General features: G+C 40.1%; 1 protein-coding gene across 1 annotated transcript in view; it reads left to right on the top strand.

Moving 5' to 3' along the window:
* Positions 1 to 20,168, top strand: part of olf413 (DBH like monooxygenase olf413) — an 868,967-nt gene that overhangs the window by 613,238 nt on the left and 235,561 nt on the right. Inside the window, exon 3 of the mRNA XM_071582772.1 lies at positions 635 to 781. Coding sequence (XP_071438873.1) covers positions 635 to 781 — 147 coding nt within the window. The remainder of the gene's footprint in view (positions 1 to 634; positions 782 to 20,168) is intronic.

Genomic DNA, 20,168 nt, shown 5'->3' with positions numbered 1-20,168 from the left:
CGCGAATTTGTGCGCAGTGACCACGCAAGCATGAAGCTAAGGTTCTGTTATTACCACAATTTTTATGTTGTTCTGCTCTCGCGGCGGTTGAAAAGGAAAAGAGGCCGAAGCCGCATCCGATTCCCATGTGATCTTGGGTGGAACAAAAGAAGGGGAAAGGCGCGACGACAAGCGGGACGTGAGTAAATAATCCCGAATTCGGGAAGAAAAGGGGTCCGTTGCGAAGGGATCCTTCCTGCGTGTTCATTCCAGGGCCCCACCCACATCCCCGCTCCCGTCCATTACGACGCAAAAATCTTCCCTCCCTCATGTGCGCACAGCCTCGTCGCCCGGACATTCCGGCGGGCGAAATACTAAAACTCACGCTCACATATCAACTTACATTTTTTGCGAGGGTGCCTCTGCCTCTCATTCTCTCCGCGGAGGGTGCACACAGATGAATAAAATATAAATTTTTTCCCTGGGAAGGTGCGAGGGGGGGAGGGTCGGCGGGAGGTACCATTCCCACCCCGATCTTCCCCCAACATCCAACCGCCCGTTCCGTTTGCGGGGACGCCATTGTTTTCACATCGTGAGGGTCACTAAAAACTCGTAAAAAATGTAAGTTGAGACTCTTTCTCTCTCCCATTTACAGGATAGACACGCCAAAGACAGGAGCGAGCCGGAGGTGGAGGCGAGCCAGGACTGGGAGCTGCTTCTGGGCTATGAGAACGGCACCCATACGATCCTGCGATTCCGCCGTGCCTACGACACCTGTGACAGGATGGACTACAAGATCACGGTGAGTAAAGGGAGCCCCGCGGCTTTCACCACCCCTCCCAACTAGCCAAAGCCCCTCCTCATCGCCCCAGAAATAACTCCGGCGGAACTCATATTTCGGGGTTATTATAATATTACATTTATTACCGGCCGGCTTGTTTGCATTGCAAATGAGCGGAGGCGGCAAAGGGGGACCCATCCTTCTTCTCCGTTAGCTCCCTCTATCCCCCACGCCCGTCTGCCTCCTCTTGCACCACCTCCTCCCCTATCCTTTCTCTCTCCCTCCTTGCTTCTGCCCCCCCTAATCGTCCTCCTCTCCCCGACAACTTAACCTGTCCCATCGCCCCGGCACTTTCTCCGTCCCCCTCTCTCCGCCCACCACTCAACCGCTCATGCACGGACGTTGAGGGGCGAGGGGGGAATTTCCTTGAAGATGCGTAAGCGATATGCGCACGAGAGAAAACTTAATTTTAGGCCGATTTCATAAATCTTTCGGCAGCGGTCCCGGGTAATTGTGTCCTCCAATTTTGTGGCCAACTCTTCGGATGTTCCGTCGCTGCCGGACGTCCCCCCTACCTTCCCATTCCGTTCTTCAAACTCCTTCTTTCCCCACACCCCTGGCTCACTTCATTCCTCCCCGAGAGGGAATACCTTCTGGTGGAAGACGCCTCCATCGATTAATCTTTCTACATTTGGACTTTTGTTGGAGAAAAAATGGAATATTATTCACGGCCATTACATTATTATTACTATTAATTGAACATTAGACAGGAAACAAGGGAAAAGTTAATTCAAAAACTGAATGGAACTAATTGAAAGTTCGCGGGCATCCTCGTTGCATTCAATCAGCAGTAGATGGCATGTGATGAAAAAACCCTTAATATACAGGATCTCCAAGAACATGGATAAATATTCAATAGCTCATACTTACGGTTAGATCATGGGCTTTTTATTAGCACTAAGGAAATGCATATAAAGGAAATGCTATGAAATTAAAAGTTTCAAATGTTTCTCATCACTACTGCCTTATGCCTTTCGGTGTTTTAAGGATATAACAGTAAATCTGATTATAAAAATCTATCGAGCTTATAGGAGAAATAATGCTGTCCTGTTTTACTGGTGTTACATTTAGGATGGCTGGAGGTATCACTTTGTGGAAGCGATTCATAATGGAAAAGAAAAAATACTTGGTTCTTCCACGTAAATTTTATTAAGCACGACCTAGGTTTCGACTTACAAAGGCATCATCAGGTGAAGTACGGAAGACATTGCTTTATATGCTAAACAGAGTGGAGGAGGGGATGGGCTTGTAAGTGGGAAGAGGGGAAAGAGAAGGGGGACTGGTGTGCGCGTGTATGGGAGGGAATAGGGGAAAGAAGGCGGTTGGGCATGGCGTCAGGGGGGAGAGGGACTGTGGAATAGAGGGAGGTCTGGGAGGGAATAGCGGGGAGTCATTAACCAACATACCCTTACACTGAGTGTCCATGGAAAGATTCAATTACTCCAAGGCACCTAATCTTAAACCCTTCCTCTCCAAATGTACAATCTCAGGAACAAAGTCACTGTTGTGTTTATTGTGGAAGAACAAAGCAATTTCTTTTCCCATAGTATTATGTTGCACAAAATGCTTATCAGAGTCTTAATCTTTTTTGTATTTTAATTTCAATGGAATATATTGGAAAACTTTTCAACTCTTTTTGGTACTCGAACCAAGGAGTCGAAATCATATCGGCTAGCCGACGAGCTTTTTTATGAAAACTATTTCCGAGGACATGCGTGCCTTGATATTTCCTATCTATTTGTGACAGTCATTGATTCGTCCAAGACCACCATCCACGTGCGTACAAAAAAAAGATGGCAACCCATCAAGATTGTTAGCGTAATAACCGGTTGGAAAGAAATTTCACCGTGTAAAGTATTTGCCGTCCTCGCTTCGCGCAAGCCAATTTCCGCTCTGGCGGAATCTCACACAGAGCTTTCGAAGTAACACAGCTCTCTTCCACTATCTCTCTTCTTCTCTCTCGCACCCTTCCTGGCGGCAGTCTTAGTTGTATGAAAAACCATCTCGGTCCGGGGATGCGAAGCACAGGTAAAGGAGGACAATTTACGCGTGTTTAAGGATCGGAGGTGGACGGATAATGGAGGATGGGGTGATGGAAGCCCAACAGCAGCATAGCTAAGAGATTTCGTACCCTCCAGATCAGGGTGAAACTACCATTCTGTTGAAAGGGATGACTGGTTTATGCTGGGGGGTCGAGGGATTTGTTCACAAATGCGCGCGTGTGCTTGTGTGTGTGTGGGCTCCTTTGCACTCTGCCCGCGCCGCGCCCGATGTCCCTCTCTCCAGGGAGCGGTCGCCTCTTCGTGGCTCCTCAGTCCGAGTGTGTGGAGATCGAGCGGGAGAGTGGGTGCGAGGGTTCCCTATCTATATCTCTTTCACCGCCCTCCTGCGCCTCTACCTGTCTCGGGATCAACGGTTGGGGTGGGAAAGGGCTCAGTGAGGCGGGCTGTGGGTGGTGGGGTGCTCTGCAGATGGTCCGATTTATGGCCGCTACTGCCCGGGTTGTTTTTTCCGCTCTCTCCTCCCCACCCTCCCCTCACACCGCCATCAGAACCTTGGGACGAGACCGGCCACCCTAAGGGTCGGCGAAACTTTATTTAGATCCGTCTTGCTTAAACGATTCCATTAGTACTGATGCGATAATGCCTTCCGAGGGAGGTCTTTGTTCGCCTCGCCGGCGACCGGCGGATGAAGTACGTATTCCATGTGTCTCATTAATTCTTTGTTTTTTTTTACCCCTGGAAAACTTGTTTTTATGGCAAAATAGTAAGATCTTGTGCTTCAGAGCGGTCGCCGCAATAGCAGTGCCTTTGCCGCTGCGTGGGTTACATTTGAATATGCCACCTAACAAGTTATTTTCTAAGAATTGGTCCACCGAAGGGATTCAGTTGTGTAGAACTGTGTTAGTAGGATTCGCTCGAAGTCTCCATCGTGCATTAAAGCGCATGCAAATTACAGCGAGATATGGAGGTTGCGATAAGACTCGCCTGGTATTTGCATTCTCCGTGTACAGAATGATGCACATATTTCTAGCAGAATATTACCGAAGGAAAATATGCCTGCCTTAATTTTAACAAAATATTGCCCGTTATAAGACGTCTCTTAGAGCCTCAAGATTTTGTCGAATTTTAGGTATAGTTACCGGCATAGTTTTGTACATTCCGGTGTGATAAATAGTTTTCCTTTTATTGAGGCAGGTTTTCTTGCAACTAATAATTGGAAGATATTTCCAAGCGAAGACAGCGCCTTGCTGGAATGCAATTGGAGAGCGCCGTGGGGAAAGCAACGTGCGACGGTTCGGATTGGGGAAACGAAACTCTGCGTGAGAAGGAATGACCCAAAATTTGCTGCGATAGAAACATTATAGTGATAAATAGCCTCTTAGAACAATATCGGAGAAGACGATACTTGTGGTAAATGACAGGAAATAAGATAATACACCAAATTTTGACATCCTAATTAACAAGTTTGGAGGAAAAAATTAAGCACTGTACCTCGACGCAGATGGCAAAAAATGCCAAGAAAGATAAAAAAGAGCAAAGCAAGCGTATAGAGTTGCTTGGAAGAAATAATAGAAAATGTTACAAATGGAAACCGAAACTGCTTACACTAGTGAAGAGACCAACTATTGAGCAGGTAATTCGGAGAAAGAAAAACAAAATCCCACAATGTTCGAGATCCTATGGTGAAAATGCACATAAAGAGTAACATACAACCATCTCTTTTCCATGAAGGCATTGGAAAAAGGTTGAAGTACTCAATCAAGAGCCGAAACCACTTGAACGTGTATTGAAATTAAATGATTGACTTTGTGATTCGACACACTTAAGTGACAAGTCAATGATTTCATTTCAATATTTTATATAAATTCCAGAAAGCTGTGCCGGGGACAACAAATTTCACTTGAATTTGACTTTATTAATGGAGAAATCTGAATGGGTGAAGACTAACGCGGCCCGGAAATACTGAGGAGCGATTCGACAGAGCCGTGAAAGACCTTATGAATAAAAACGCATCAGGAGTTTCCAAAATAAAGAAATAAAATCAAGGCACTCGGTCAAAGCAAAGCATACCCTCTTTAAGCTAATCAAAGATACTTGTAGCTTCGACAGCGGGATAATACCAGAGGCCTTCAAGAAGAGTGTGGTGATTGCAATACCCAAGAAACTAAGATAGGTCAATGCGAATAACAGAGAACATTGGGGCTAACGTGTCTCGCATTAAAAATTATTTCTCGGATTATTAGTCAAAGAGTAAAAGGAATAATAAAAGAAAACCTCTTGGAAAATAAATTTTGATTCAAGAAAAAACTTAGAGCTATAGAGGCAATATTATGCATGGCCAAAAAAATGGTCGAATAATTAGGCATTCAAACAAGCTATGGTGAGACATATACGAAAATAAAAGGCCTTTTTCTTATATTTAACTATTGGCAAGTCAGAACAAAGTTGTGCAGAGGGTTATGTAAGTGGTAGTCGAGGATTTGGAGAAGGCACTCGACAACATTGAGTGGAACAAGATGTTAAAAATACAAGAAGCGCTCGGAATGGACTATAAAAACAGAAGAATAATCCATCACATTTAAAAGAATCAGGTAACAACCGTGATACTGAATAATGGAATGAAAATGGAAGGCAACATAAACACAGGAGTTAGACAAGCGTGAAAAATCTCGCCTGAATCATTAAACGTTTGTATAGATGATGTAAGAAAAGCAGCGTAGGAATTGGGCGTTAAGAGAGTTGAGGTGAATGGTGGAGAATTTAATGTACACCGGTTCTCATATGATAAAAAGCAGTAGTTACAGAAACGGGTGCTAACAAATCTGAACACTATAAAAAACAAATACTTCGGAAATATAATATGAGCATGAAAAAGAAGGAAGCTAAAATCCTTGCAAGTGTAAGAGAGAAGTTGAAGGGGGATATCGTAATTCGGGGATTGAAACCAATGCAAGTGGATTCCTACATCTACCTGGACATCAGCGTAACTTGTGTCGGAAAATATTCCACCGAAATCAACCGGGAAAAAAGCTGAAGCTAAGAAGAGGCACCTTCTATGCTTACGGAATAAGGTTGCACGCAAGAGAGAATTTCGTCAAAATGTGTGTGCGGAGCATGGCACTCTTAGGGATTATAAACGTGCGACCCTGGATAAGTGGATTAGCAAAGAATAGAAGCCTTTGAAACACGGTGATGGAGGAGAGTGCTGAAGATTAAATGAACTCGCGAAGTGAGAAAAGAGTAAGTTGAAAGAAGAACATAGGGGTGAGAAGAGGGAAGTACCACGTGAAGAACACTTCGGCAAAGAAGAATTAAATGTGTTGGACACACCTTGAGACACAATAGCCGAGTTAGAAACACAATCCGAGGATAAATTAAAAGGAAGATGCCGCGAGGAAGACCAAGAGAAAAGTACATGGGACAAATTAGGAAGGACGTAAAACAGAAAAGCTATCTGCGGATGAGGGAATTGACTTTGAATAGCGCAAAATAGAGTGACATCTTAAGATTGTTGTTCTGATGATGATGATGAAAATAAATATTTAAACAAACTCTGTTAATAATGAAGTTCAATAATAATTCATAAGACTCTGCTAAGGATTCTGCGGGATTAATGGGGATCTTTGGATTTTGGAGAACCCATTATGATGGTTTGCTTTATTATTTCTGTTATATTCAACGAGATAGAAGGGACACAGTAGTTTCGGTTCAAACAGTGACACAGGAGTTCAGGCTCAACGCTTTTAGTTGTTTAATGGTTTTCCAAATTTGATGGTAAAATTGATACAGCAGTTCTATGATGTCTACATTAATATGAACGGATTTTTTAGAAGTTAAAAATGTTCATGATAATAGGTTTTATTTAAAATCTTAAACAAAATATAAAAAAATATATCTTGTTGCTTCTTTTAGGTTAAGTATTCATTTTTTATTGCTTTCCGTAATTGTTTTTTCTTTATGACAGGCAGTTGGTACAAACGACTAAAAACTCTATGGTTAGAAAATTCACATTATTTACTTGATGCAGACGCTATTGAAAATGAATTTTTACGAATATGAAGTGTGCACCATTTCATTTCATACCTTATTCATTGGCATGGATAGTCATTGCCGTTAACCTCGAGAAACTCTCTTCAAAATGGATTCCTGGACTTACATTTAAGAACAAGTTCAGAATTTTTTGACTGGGGAGTAGGCCTTGGGGATTCCATTAAATTAGGATTTTCCTTATCTGACGCAAAATTTAGACTACCACTTTTTCGAGTTTTAATTAATATTTTCCTCTCCAATATTAATGTCAAAGGTTCAAATATGTAACTTTATAGCCGCGAGAAACAAGAAAATCTACAAGACAAAAGAAACAGTCTTAGCGAATATTGATATTTTCTTCAGAATAATATGATTAAGCCCCAAAAATCTAGTAAATCATATTATGGCTGAGTTGTATAATCGCGTTCATTTGATCAAATGGGTTATTTATAGTTGAACTGGAGGCTCTGATGGTTTATGATTTTTCTCAAGCTATAGAATTTTAATATTTTTCTAGTTAGTAACTGGCCGGCGCTGGGATTTTGTATGTTTTTTAAGTTTGATGTGAAATAATTTAGTCTTTGTTTTTTATTACTTATGTTTACAGTCATGCGTTTCATGACTACTGTAATATTAAGTGCGACCCAGCACATACTAAAGGTTGATTCCTCAAGTTTGGTGCCTTATTATGACGAAATCCTAATATTTAAAATTTTTAGGTTTAACTCATCTGGACACCTACAGGTTGGTACGATTTTAGTCAGTTTGCTTCTTCTTTGAAACTGTTACCCTGTATTTTTAGTACTTAAATGCTAACTCATTTGATTTTATCTTGTGTAAATACTATTTGAACTGTTCAATGAGAGTTTGTAATTTCTATGAATTACTATATCTCTCTAAATTACGGTAACCTTCCGAATAAAGTCAGTTAAGATTTGTTGCCTGGATATGTTATTTATTCTATAGCTATAATTTCCTGCCCATATTAAATTTTCCTGAATGTAGTTTTTTTCATAGTTTGAAACAAGAATTAAACTAATAATACGTGTTTGGCGGTTGGTAAAGGAATCATGGTCGCTTCTCTGCGATCGTTTCATGGTAGTCATGGAAAATATTATCATAACTGGTTTGCTTATTACGCGTCAATTCGGAAAGCTTTGTATATATATATATATATCTGAACTTGGTGACTTTATACAGACTTGGGCTAATGGGCTGAGTCATTGTCGTCACTGTCAGCACCTGAATGGAATTTATTTCCCTTCCACGTTGACTTCTCTTCACCTCATGTGGGCGTCAGAGCCTTTAGAATCTACGTGGAATACTTGAGTGGAATTGTTTGAAGGAGTGTTGTGAAGCATTCTTCACAGTCAAAAATCTGTGGAAGGAATTGAACAGTTGCCTTGTCGGACTTAGAGTTAGTGTCAATTTTGATACATTAGCAAACATTCTGAATAACTCTTGAACTTTGAAGCATAATGGATAAAAGGTTGACACTCTCACTAGATGATACACCTCCATGAATAAGCAATCACGCATGAGAAAATTACATTTTAATTTGCTTTCCCACTCTCAGGCCTCTCTTCATATGTAAATCTTCTCTGTGAAATACTCGGCGTCTGGCTGACTTCAAGTGATCACGTGCTGGAGAGTCACTATTATTTTTTCATAAGTCCCTGAATCCCTCCTCGAATAGTGACTGGCTATTTCCTTCTCTTCTCAAGCACCGCACGGTTGACAGAAATTTTTTTCTCGTGGCAAGACTTAAGTGCTGTGGAATGTGAATTTGGTTGGGTACCATTCCTATTCCTCAGGAGTAATCTTGGTGCAAGTGCTTGAGATGACGTGGCCAAGGCGTGGGCTGATTGTTCGAGAAACCGCCTCGTTCCGATTGACCATCCCTGAAATTTGTTCTCACATGGACCACAGTAACTCCTATGTTTTGTCCCACGCTCTCTTCCGTCCGTTAGTCCGCCCATCACTTAATAACCGATACAGCTTTCATTGGTATCAAATGGGAGGGACTTTGGCATTGCATGTTAAATGGCGTTCTCGTGGGTGTATGGGTCTGCTGAGATTTTTCCCTTCATACATTTTACCAAGAATTACCAGTACTTTATGTGGCACAGAATGATATGATGCTGATGAATAATTAACCTTTTCTTGGAATAGGGTATCTAGGTACATTTTCGCGCATTATTTACTTAAAGATATACTGTCATGATGTAAATAATCATTCTCTGTTGTCAGTAATTGTGCAGTAAGGTGAAAGTGTGATGAGTATTCCTTTTCGAATTCATCTTGCCTTTGAATTGTGCCCCGCATTGCCATCCCACATGCTATCACATTATTATTGGTATTGATAGCGGTCGGAGTTAGATTTTCCATTTGCACCGACAACTATGACACAATGCCCTGATCTTCTACATAACTAGTTATTTCATGAAATTTTGATGAATACATTGTTTGGGAATTCATTTACGTCAACTGAGTAAAGGAATAAAAATGAAGATATTTTATCAATAATTGTTGGTTGTCACAATGACTGGTGCCAAAAACAATTGGATTAGCATTTTGGCTGACCGTTTAAGGGATCTAATAATTTCATTAACTAATGAACTTTCGATCGTAGGAAAATTACAAGTAATTACTCAACAGTTAAAGAGAAATCTAAATAATATCGTCAGAGGATCGCGTCCTAACGCCCTTAGCTACTGACCCGAGTACGGCCACGAAGCTCGCGGGATATGACGTAGAAGTTGAAAGCCATCCAGATGTGGCAGATGGGGGAGAGAATACCGAACAAGTGAGCCGTAGCATTAAAGCTTTTAAATGCTGGTCCATTTCCGCTGGAAAAAAAACGTCGGTAGTTCCCAAGGAATAATTTTTTGCCCGAAGCCGAGGGGTCTGTCGAACGCTGAGAGGGGAAGGGGGGCTGAAGAATCCTGCGTCATAATTTATGGAAGACCACCAGTGCAAGAACTTTCGCCGCGGGCTCGTCGTGAATTCCTCGCGAAGTGGGAGCGTCAGCGGCAGGCGAAAACGTCCCGTCGAACGCCGTCGAACATTTTCGCGTCGCTGGGGTGCACGGTTACTGAGACGTCGTCCCGTCGGACGGCCCTCCTACATTCGCTCACTCGGGAAACCCGGTGATAGCGCGCGGGGGGTTGTGGGATTTGGGAGTGGAGAAGGAGAGGAACGCCGTCCTGGGTGGTGTGTGTGTCTAAGCGGTGGCAGTGGAAGATGAGGCGGGGGCGGCGGAACGGCGGCCAGCGCGAGTGGATGAGCCAAGGCGGGGGGAATGAGATTTGTAAGCCGTGACGGCTCCGTCTAACACACACACGCACACACAAACGCAGGCACACACGAGCGGACGAGTGAGTGGCTCCGTAAACACAGCGCTCGCCTTCGCCTCTGCCCCGCCCGCTCGCCCAACATTACTCCGCCCTCGTGTCATGAGCAAACATTCCCTCTTCATAATCTGAGCCCGAGAGCACACGGACGTCCGAGGGCGAGACGGAAGGGGGGCATCGGTGGAAGGAGGGACGAGGAGTGGCCGGTGGCTTGGTTGGCGGGGACAGAGGTTAGGGGTTACTCCGTGGAGCTTCGGAGAAAGGTCCGAGGTAGAAGATTATCATCCGGTTTGGGTCCCAGAATGTGCACATGAAATTACGTGGCGAATAGTCATTTGAAAGGGAAGCCGCCGCTAAAAGTATTGAAACCAATTCCAAGGCGCACACGAGTAACAATATTTGATGTGACCATTATACTTGTTTGTTTTTACTCCCTTTCGTTTTCGTGTGGTAAATATTTACCGAGGAGCCATGCGTTCTGCGTTCTTTTTACTAATACTTTCCCTTAAACCCTCCCGGTAATTAAACGTATTTTCCAAGGTTGGCGATTTAAACTTAAACCCTTGATATATCTTCATCGGGTATTCTCGGAAGATGAAATCATTGCCAATATATGATGGCAGTTTATACACGATCGTTCATGCACCCCCAACATTTTTGCGTTTCGAGAAACAAGGAGTAGAACTTTATTCTCCCTGTAAAAATTTATAAATAATATTAAAGGAGTGTTGCATATTATATTTTAATATTCAATTTTTACGGAGCATGGTGATATATTTGTATTTGCATTTCCAGGAAATTTTATGCCATTGTTCAATCAAGTATACAAAGCCGTTCTATCCCATAGTTGATCAAATGTGTCGGTTTTTCAAAGGTTTGCAATTTGTCAGTTAAATATATATTTAGCAAATAAAATTTAATTAAAATTAAAATATTCATTCATAGGTGTATTTACATATTTTGAAAGCACGTTGTCTTAAAAGTTTTGGAATAGATGGTTATAGTTAATCCCTCTCGAAAAATGAATATATATTGAGGGGTAAATAAAATGAATTTGATAATCTGTTCCCGGCGTCAATTTAATGCAGGAAAGCATTTCTGGAAAGAAGTTGCATTTACGTTTTATGCCCTCCCATAATTACAGTCTAATGGATGTGCAATTCCTTGGCAAGCACCAAAAGAGTTCAAGTGCTCATGCCTATCACTTGGTTGAAATGTATTGCATCTGGATTAACTGATAAGTACACTGCCAATTTATCCATTCCGCCATAGGCGGGCAAAATTGGGAGAGTTTAACGTGAGGGGGAGAAGTTGAAGGAGCTTAGCTGCCTGAGACTGCGAGAAATGTGACGAAAATAGCCATGTGTGGAGGAATATTTAAGTCTTATTTCATGGTTGGTTTGTTTATTAAAAAATAAACGGAAACCTTGCATCCCAATCAATATTTATGCCTATGTCCACGAAAGCCGTCCATTCATACATTCGAGGGTGGTCTGAATAGTTTACGACCCAACAAAGATACAAGACATTTTTTTTGAAATTTTCTGAGGTCGGAAACTTTTCAGACCACCCTTGTATCTTGCGAATAAATGTAGGTAGGTTTATGAAAATAAAATACCTACCTATAAGCCAATCGCCAGTAGCATTTTAATTTTTCCTACGTTACATTTCTTACGGTGACTTTTTCATTTATAACTTCATAGACACTATTTCTTCACTGTATTTCAGGCTTTAAAATCTCTCTTAAATACCAAAGAATTTTTAAAAATTATAGCAGCCCATATTTCCCTTTTGTAGATAGTTATACTTTATTTAATAGCACGAGTAGCATCCTCTGAAATAACTTGAAAATTACCATTAAATTTTGTCATTAGGGATCGGCCCATGAATCGAACCAATGGCTTTGTTTAGTGCTTTAGTGCTCAGTAAATGACAGAAATGGTATCAAACCCCTTCCAAATAGTCTCAATCCACGTCAGCGAACATTATTTATATCCTCATTTTCGGATGTAAGTTTAAGTGATTGGAAATATATTACGTATCGTTCCAATCCACTGAAACTTCACTTTACTTGTGAAATGAAAATAAGGATCATAAAACAATTGCAATATTTAAATGGGAAATGCTAGAGGAACATTAAAGACTAAAAATTTAAATCAACCTTTTTTACGACAGAATTAATATTTCTATATGCATTCTTTGTCGTGGTAAATCCAGGTATTCCCTAATCTGCATTTATTACAGCGAATCTGTTTTGATTGTTTTTATCCGTAACCACAGAGATGTTGTTATTATTGCATGTAAAATTGGAAGGTGGGTAATTTGTTGGTCAGATGTTTTCAGGAAACTTCCAAATTTATCTGCTCAGGGAAAATAACTCTTAAGAATACATTCACTTCTATAAAATATGGCTTCACTTTGCGTTCTATTACAAAAATACACGTATTGGTAATTATTACCCCTTTTTGGTACCATCTAAGAGAGAAACTAAACTCGCCGCCGATTTCCTCTTCTCGAGCTTGAAGTCGTTTTTCTTTTGGATTCCACGTGGAAGTCCATGGGTAGGGCTGTGTGATTTTTCGGGTACCACAACTCCCTTGGAAACTAGGGGTGACAGAGGGAAAGGATCTGCTCCTCCCCCCTGATATGTGACTTTAACCCGGCATTGCGCTTAGTGTGGGTGAGCACGACCATCATCTATCAGACCGAACTTTGGGTTGATTACTGTTTTTATTTTATATTAACGAAATGCCTGAGATCTATTTACTCTCAAGAAATACGTTTAAGAAACTTGACTCTTTATATTATATACAGGTGACGTAACACCACTGTTGAAAGAGTCATGCGCAGCATATTTTCTGTCACTTTCTGGGAGCAGCTCAAAAGAATTTGCCCTCTGAAATATAACTCCCATCCTAAACAACAAATACCTCATAGTTCCGTTCCCTGTTAAAGAGCGTTAAAGCTGCCCCATGCTGAGTGGGTATTCCATTTCACTCGCCACTTGAGAGAGAGAGAGGCATATATAGGAGAAGCACTCTAGTGGCCATGCATTAATAGTCGAAAGATCTAATTTCGAAAATGTGTAAAAGTCGCCAAAATTATCAAATGACAGGCGGTCCTCCGATGAAATTACCACTTAAGCTTAATGGTATAGAATCCCCCAAAAACACCGTTCGCCCTAATCATTCGTTGTTGCTATATCTACATCTTCATCTACATAATACCCCGCAAGCCGCCGCAAGGGCGTGTGGCGGGGGGTGTTAGGTCACCAACCGTAAAAAAGAAAAATACCACATGCAAAAAAACAACACGGAAAATTACACCCACAGCAGCGCACACACTCATGCAAAAATCCCTTCATCCAATACTCATGCAAACACATATACCGCAAAACAACTAAAAAACTACACCCCATGATGCAGCACGAAAGACATCCTACAACACGGAAGCCAGGACACAACAAGCAAGAAATTGAAACATCACTACCACATGAAAATGCACCACGAAACACTCTACCCCCAAAGAGTCTCTAAAAGGCAGGGAATGCGACCCAACGTTGCAGGTAGCAGGAATTTGCCCCCGCGGAGAGGGACGAGGGATTGAAAGGGAAACTTAAAAACAGATGAACAGAACATGAATGAAGTCATTCGGAAAGAATGGGTTATTATAGCAAAACACATAAGGTTAGTGGAAGAGCATGCATTTAAATACAACTAATTATTTTTTAGACGCTGAGGGTGGCAAGTGGAATTTTTGCTATCTATAACCCTGCAGTTGCTATCCCGTATTGTCCGTGGGAAGAAGGAGTCCTTGAGTCGGCTAGTTCTGGCATCTATTTCCCGAATTTTATATGCATGATCCAAGCGACTAATGTATGTAGGAGTACGAATAATTTGCGAGACCTCGGTGCTGAAACATGCGGATCTAAATTTATTTAATAATTTCAATCTTGCATTGAATCGTCTCTCAGCCAATGATTCCCACCCCAAATCCATGAACATTTCGGTGACGCTTTGCGTTTTATCGTAGGAATTTTTTACAAAACGGGCTGCCCGGCGTTGAACCTTCTCAATTTCCCGAATGAGACCTTTTTCACTCGGATCCCACACGCTGCATGCGTATTCTAAATGAGGCCTTACAAGAGCGTGGTAACAACGTTCCTTGACCTTCGAGTCACTTTTGCCGACAATGCGTCTAATGAATCCCAATTTTTTATATGCTTGACCGCAGACTTTACGTATGTGAGTCCCCCAAGTTAAGTCTTTTGTGAATGTGACACCTAGGTATTTTACCGTATCAATTACTGCTAGGTCACCTCCAGCTAATTTGTAAGCAAATCCCGTTGATCTTTTAAAGAAATTTACCACTGAACATTTATTATAATTTAGATATATATTTAGATATTTAGATCTATATGTGAAATATTTTCTCTTCCACCACACCCTCCTTAAAATTTCCCGCTTGGCGGCGGCCGAAGTGGGAAAGCTGCTTTGAGAGGAAGTAGTGGTATAGGGCAAAGGAAGAGGGGTCGTAATCTTTGAAGTTGACATCATCAAAGGCGCTTCTGTTTGGCTGGAGTCACTAAAAGATTTGAGATATTCCTTTCCACCGGGACCCCCCCCGTACCACAGAGCACCGCTCGCTCCCTATCCGTCTCATTCTCCATCCGCGTTTATCCCAGGAATTGGTCTCGCAGGTGTGGCATACATGCTCCCTCCCTCCTAAGTCTCCCAAATTTGAGAAGCTTTGCCTCGCCCCTACCTTCAATATTTCAAAGGGCTCTTCTCTTTTAACATCGTTTCGTCTACTGCGCCCCGTCGGCCAATCCAGACAAATGGAAGGAGCAAGACCTCAACAAAGTGCGCAAACTAAGGCCGGGTTGAAACCGCCGGCAAGTACTGAGGCATGTGAGATTTCGAGGTAGAGAGGATCCATCTTCTTTGACCGTTAACCGTCTAGTCGGGCCTCCCATCTGAAAGAAATCTTCGGCACACTTCTCAAATGCCTGACGGAAACCCTCTGGCTCTAACCATCTACATCCAGGACTCACTTTTATTCCAATTTAGGGCAATTCGACCGCTGCAAAATCCAGGCAATTTTATCATCTTACGTGTCACTCCTCCTTTAGTGTAATTTCATTATTGGGATTTAAGGAGAGTGATCAGAACGTAATCCTGGAGAACTAACCCCGAAGATGAAAGGAAATACTCACCTCTTTCGTTCTGAAGTATTCATTGCTAATATCTACCTCTGCACAGTATATATTATTTCTCCTATATATATGGTCAAATAATAGATATTCGTGGAAGATGTTTTGATAAACTTAATAATAGAAATTAAATAAATATTAACATTCTACATAGAAGTTAATGCTTTTCTGTTGTAACCATAATAAATCAAGTATTTCATAGTGCTAAATGGAACATTTTCACCAGTTCATTTCATTATGTGTTAGTGTTACTAGTCACACGCAGGCGTCGGAAGATATATAGTATGTAACTAATGTGAGAAGAAATATTTTATTTTCTTTGGATGTAATCTATATAATCAAAAATATATTTCGAGGGAAAGCCAGGATAAAAATACCTTGAGAAATAAACATCCCCTTCATTTGATCTAAAATCGGATAGCAAAGAGTTATCATCTTTCGATTGGAGATATGGGCTTCAGATTATGGATCACAAATTCCTTTTGCATAAAAAATACAGTAGTGCCAAAAAGGTTGATAATGGCATGTAATTATTTGTAATTGCCGAGTTTCACTGGTTAACTCTGTAACTTCATGTTACTTCGGAATCAGTGAGATAAAATCTCGCTGCACATAATATTTTACATTCTCTCATGGAGTTTCCAGCAGTGAAGGAATGAAAATGTCAACGCAAGAACTCCTTAATACGTAAAAATCAGCATACATTTTCGTATGCGGTGCAAATGTTAGGTTTTACTCATGAAACTTGCCAAGTTGTAGTCATATCAATTAATGGTATTGTAGCCTATGAGAGTTCGAAATTCAAATTTTTTAAAAATAATTTATAATCAGGGAATGCGTAAAGTGACAGTACCAGCATTTACAAATACCACACGGTGGAAATTATTCTACCATTAGAGCAGTGTTTATATTGAGATTAACCAGAAAGAAAGAAAGTAGATGTTCACATTTGACGTAAATCAGGGTATGCCAGTGCTGTCAAAGGATTCATCATTTTATCCCAGCAACAGAGCCTCTTTCTCTCTGTGAAAATTTGATACGAGGTGTACAATTTTCGTAAATAAACGCAAGAGATATTGTGCAAATTAGCTTGAGTCTTGCATGACATATATTAAGTTCGAACGTAGCTTAGGTTTCAGCTCCTGATTTAATCATCACCTCGAAAAGAATTTTTTAAATTCTAGACTCCATTATAAACCAACCCGTCACGTCCCTACGATCATGAGAAGATGAGATCATAAAAGATTGCCTTAATCACACCCATCAGAAGGGAAATTTTAAAAACAGTTTTTGATCTTTCCTTCAACGTACTTCCTCTTCTTGGGGATTAAAATATTTTGCAACGAGAGCCAACAATCTTTTCTCACTGAGAAGATTGGTGTCATTAGTGTTGGGCATAAACAGTACAATCAATTCTTTTTACAGAGAGTTGAAACGTAGAAGATTTTATTGTCTTCTCATACCATGCCCTTGGAATGCCTTACATTTATTTTCACTGGGTAAACTTTAGGTATCTTATTAAGCAGTGAATTGGAATTAGCCGTACAAATCAGTCATAAGTTTTTAACTGAATTGTTCAACCTAAATCTTTTGCATTCTACATATATATATATATATATATATATATATATATATATATATATATATATATAATTATTCAAGCAAAGGAGCGAGACGGCGTTGGCCAACAAAAATTTAGAAAAACATAAAAAAAGACACTTGTTTCAAAATTTCCCTAGCAGGACCACGTTCTTGTACATGCATAAAGAGCACACATACACACACACATAGTATATATATAATGATAAATTTTAATATCACTTTATTTTTTTAATAATATTATGCGGAAGAAACGTCTTCGTTAACCTATCAGAAAATACTGATGGTCTTCTTTAAAATTATAATTTAATCCAGTATTTTATTTAGAATTAATGCATATAGTTATAAATACCTCCTGGATAACAATAATCCTATGTATGCATTACAATGCCATAATCCACCTTATTGACTATTCGGAATAATTGAATGTATTTTCAATACTTATTATTTTAGTTGACTGATTTATTGTATCTATCATATTATATCCGCAAAATTTACTCCATGAGTACGCACAGGAATGGAATGGATGTAGATTCAATTTATAATGTTGCTCAGAAATCTTCGTTAAACGTCGCCGTTTGACGAGTATTTATTTGTATTAGGAGAATGCGTATTCAATTACCATTCGTTAATTTTTATTTTGAACTTTATTCGTATAATCGATTATCATCACTGCATAGTTTTTATCATAATGTAAAGTGGGGCTAACGACCCACAAGAGTAACTGGGCCTCGGAGGAAGTAGTCAGCGTTATATTTTGTACTTAAATTGAAAGAAAATCGATTTCAAAGGACGTGGTAAAATATTAAACATGCAAGCGTCCGTCCAAAGATACTCGGAGACACATTGTGAGGTCTGTCATCTACATCTACATAATACTCCGCAAGCCGGTATTAATACCGGGGGGTATTAGGTCACCACCCGTCCGCGAAGGGTTCTATCTCATATTTCTTTTGTAATTTTGTTCTCATCTACATCTACATCTACTTAATACCCCGCAAGCCGCCGCAAGGGCGTGTGGCGATGATTTTGAGGCCTTTTAAGTCCATATATACTGGAATCCCTACCGTAAAATTCCTCAAAACGTGTACTAGATTGGTTGCTGAAATTTTGAAATTGTATCTCCTTTGCTGTGCGCCCGTATTATCAAGCAAGAAATATTACGTATCCTTGACCGAATTCCATGTTGGGATTGATTTCATATTCTCTCCCAATTTTGAACATTAGTTTATTTAATATAAAAACTTGTCTTAATGCGCAGTAAAGGACATATATTTGAGAATAAAACATGGAAACCTATTTAATAACTTCTATCGAATCTGCTAACCCAAGCCTTGTGTTTCACTATAAGCTGAATAGTGCACCATGAATATCAGAAGGTTTTAAAATGCTTGAGGAGACCTACAAACTTTGACGCTCCTTATAAAGGCGCTGTCGTTTTTGGAGTTGATTACCTTCGAAACATCTGTGATTTTGTCATTTTTCAAATAAAGGTTTTGAGTAAATAGTTGAATATCAATAAATTTCCACCAATCGTTAAGTTGGATTGTATTGGTGAAAAATAAATATATAAAATGATTTCCAATTGAATAGTTGATTAGTGAGTGGTTAACCTGGAATGTGTAAGCAGTGCAAACAAAGGCAACATGAAAATGGTTATGCATTTTATAGAAAATTCGTTCATGACATTATGAAAGTAGAACAATGAATTCGCCAAGATTAATAAACAAATAATTTCTTGGGGATCATAGTGGCGTTTGTTGAAAGTAAAATATATTTGGCGATGTTTGGGATAAAGATCCGTTCAGTAATACAGCATTAATACACAGCATTTCTGTTATGAACTTAATTTTTTTAGGAAAGCTATTAAGCAGAAACTTAAAAGACACACCTATAATGCAATATTCGTGATTTTAAATAACAATCTGAGTGTACTCATTGAAGCACTGACATATGTGAACATTTTTCTATTCCCCTGATATACCACTGGTATTCCCATTCAAGTAGGTACTTAAACAGTTTATTAGATACTCTCAGATATCTGAATTCCTTGCATCTGAATTTCTCTGAACAATTTTTTTTCCTCGATGCAACATATGTCGATGGAAATGGAGAGCAAGCATGATAATTAAATTTTCTGGGTCAAATTATTGGGGAACTGTAATAGTTGTTTATTTTTGTTCATTAAATAAATGGCTCACGGTAATCATTGATATGGCATGATTATTTTTATGAATGCATATTAATGGAGTGTTTTAGGTAATGTCATATTTTAAATTTATTACCCTTTTATGGTGTCTTCATTTAATTACTATAGCTGAAAACAGCAATTATACGAGTATGTTTCGACACCATTTCAATTCATGACAAGCTAAAAAACTTTTGATTTCACCATATGTTTCTGCAATTCCTTCCACGATTCAGGCACTCCTTCGCTTCCCTCCTTCCTAAGTTCCATGGGGTCTCAAGTCAAACTTTACTCAAGTATCGGCGTGCGGAACAAAAGAACCGACGTGTCCTTCGGTGCCTGTCGCATTGGCAGCCTAATGTGTTCGAATCTCGTTTGGCGTATTTCGGGCGCGTCTGAAAGTGAAAGTAAGGCTGCAGGCAGGGGTGGGTTGTTAAGTGGCGCCGTGGATTTCAAGGGGAGAAGAGGTGAAGAAAAACCTACCATTGACTCCCAAGCGTATGAAAAACCGAGTGAGTGACCTTAGGGTGACCTGGCCAAGAATTTAAAGTGAGGAAGAGCACGAAAAAAAAGCTCACTTGAACCAACATTTATTGGCACATGGATTTCCGTGGTACATTAAACTTGAATAGAACTGCTTTGCATTAAAATAATTCTTACGTGCATGTATTTTTATTATTGTTTGGCTATCTATGTTTTGTGCATTTGGAATGCGCGTCTAACTGAAGTGCCTACATTCTGCGTAATCCACCTCCTTGTAACTTACTACATTAAATGGTGTTGATTAACGTCACTTATTTCAAAATTTGTAAAGATTGTGCAAAGGGGTATTTTTGATTGATATTAACCACGATACATTTCAAAGATATATCTATATCTACATAACACCGCGCAAGCCGCCGCAAGAGTGTGTGGCGGGGGTGTTAGGTCACCACAAGTAAAAAGGAAGAAAACCACATGCAAA

The sequence above is a fragment of the Hetaerina americana genome, unplaced genomic scaffold, assembly GCF_022747635.1.
Source record: "Hetaerina americana unplaced genomic scaffold, ioHetAmer1.1.p SCAF_12, whole genome shotgun sequence".
In the NCBI taxonomy this organism is placed as follows: Eukaryota; Metazoa; Arthropoda; class Insecta; order Odonata; family Calopterygidae; genus Hetaerina; species Hetaerina americana.
This window is presented reverse-complemented; position numbering and strand designations above follow the sequence as displayed.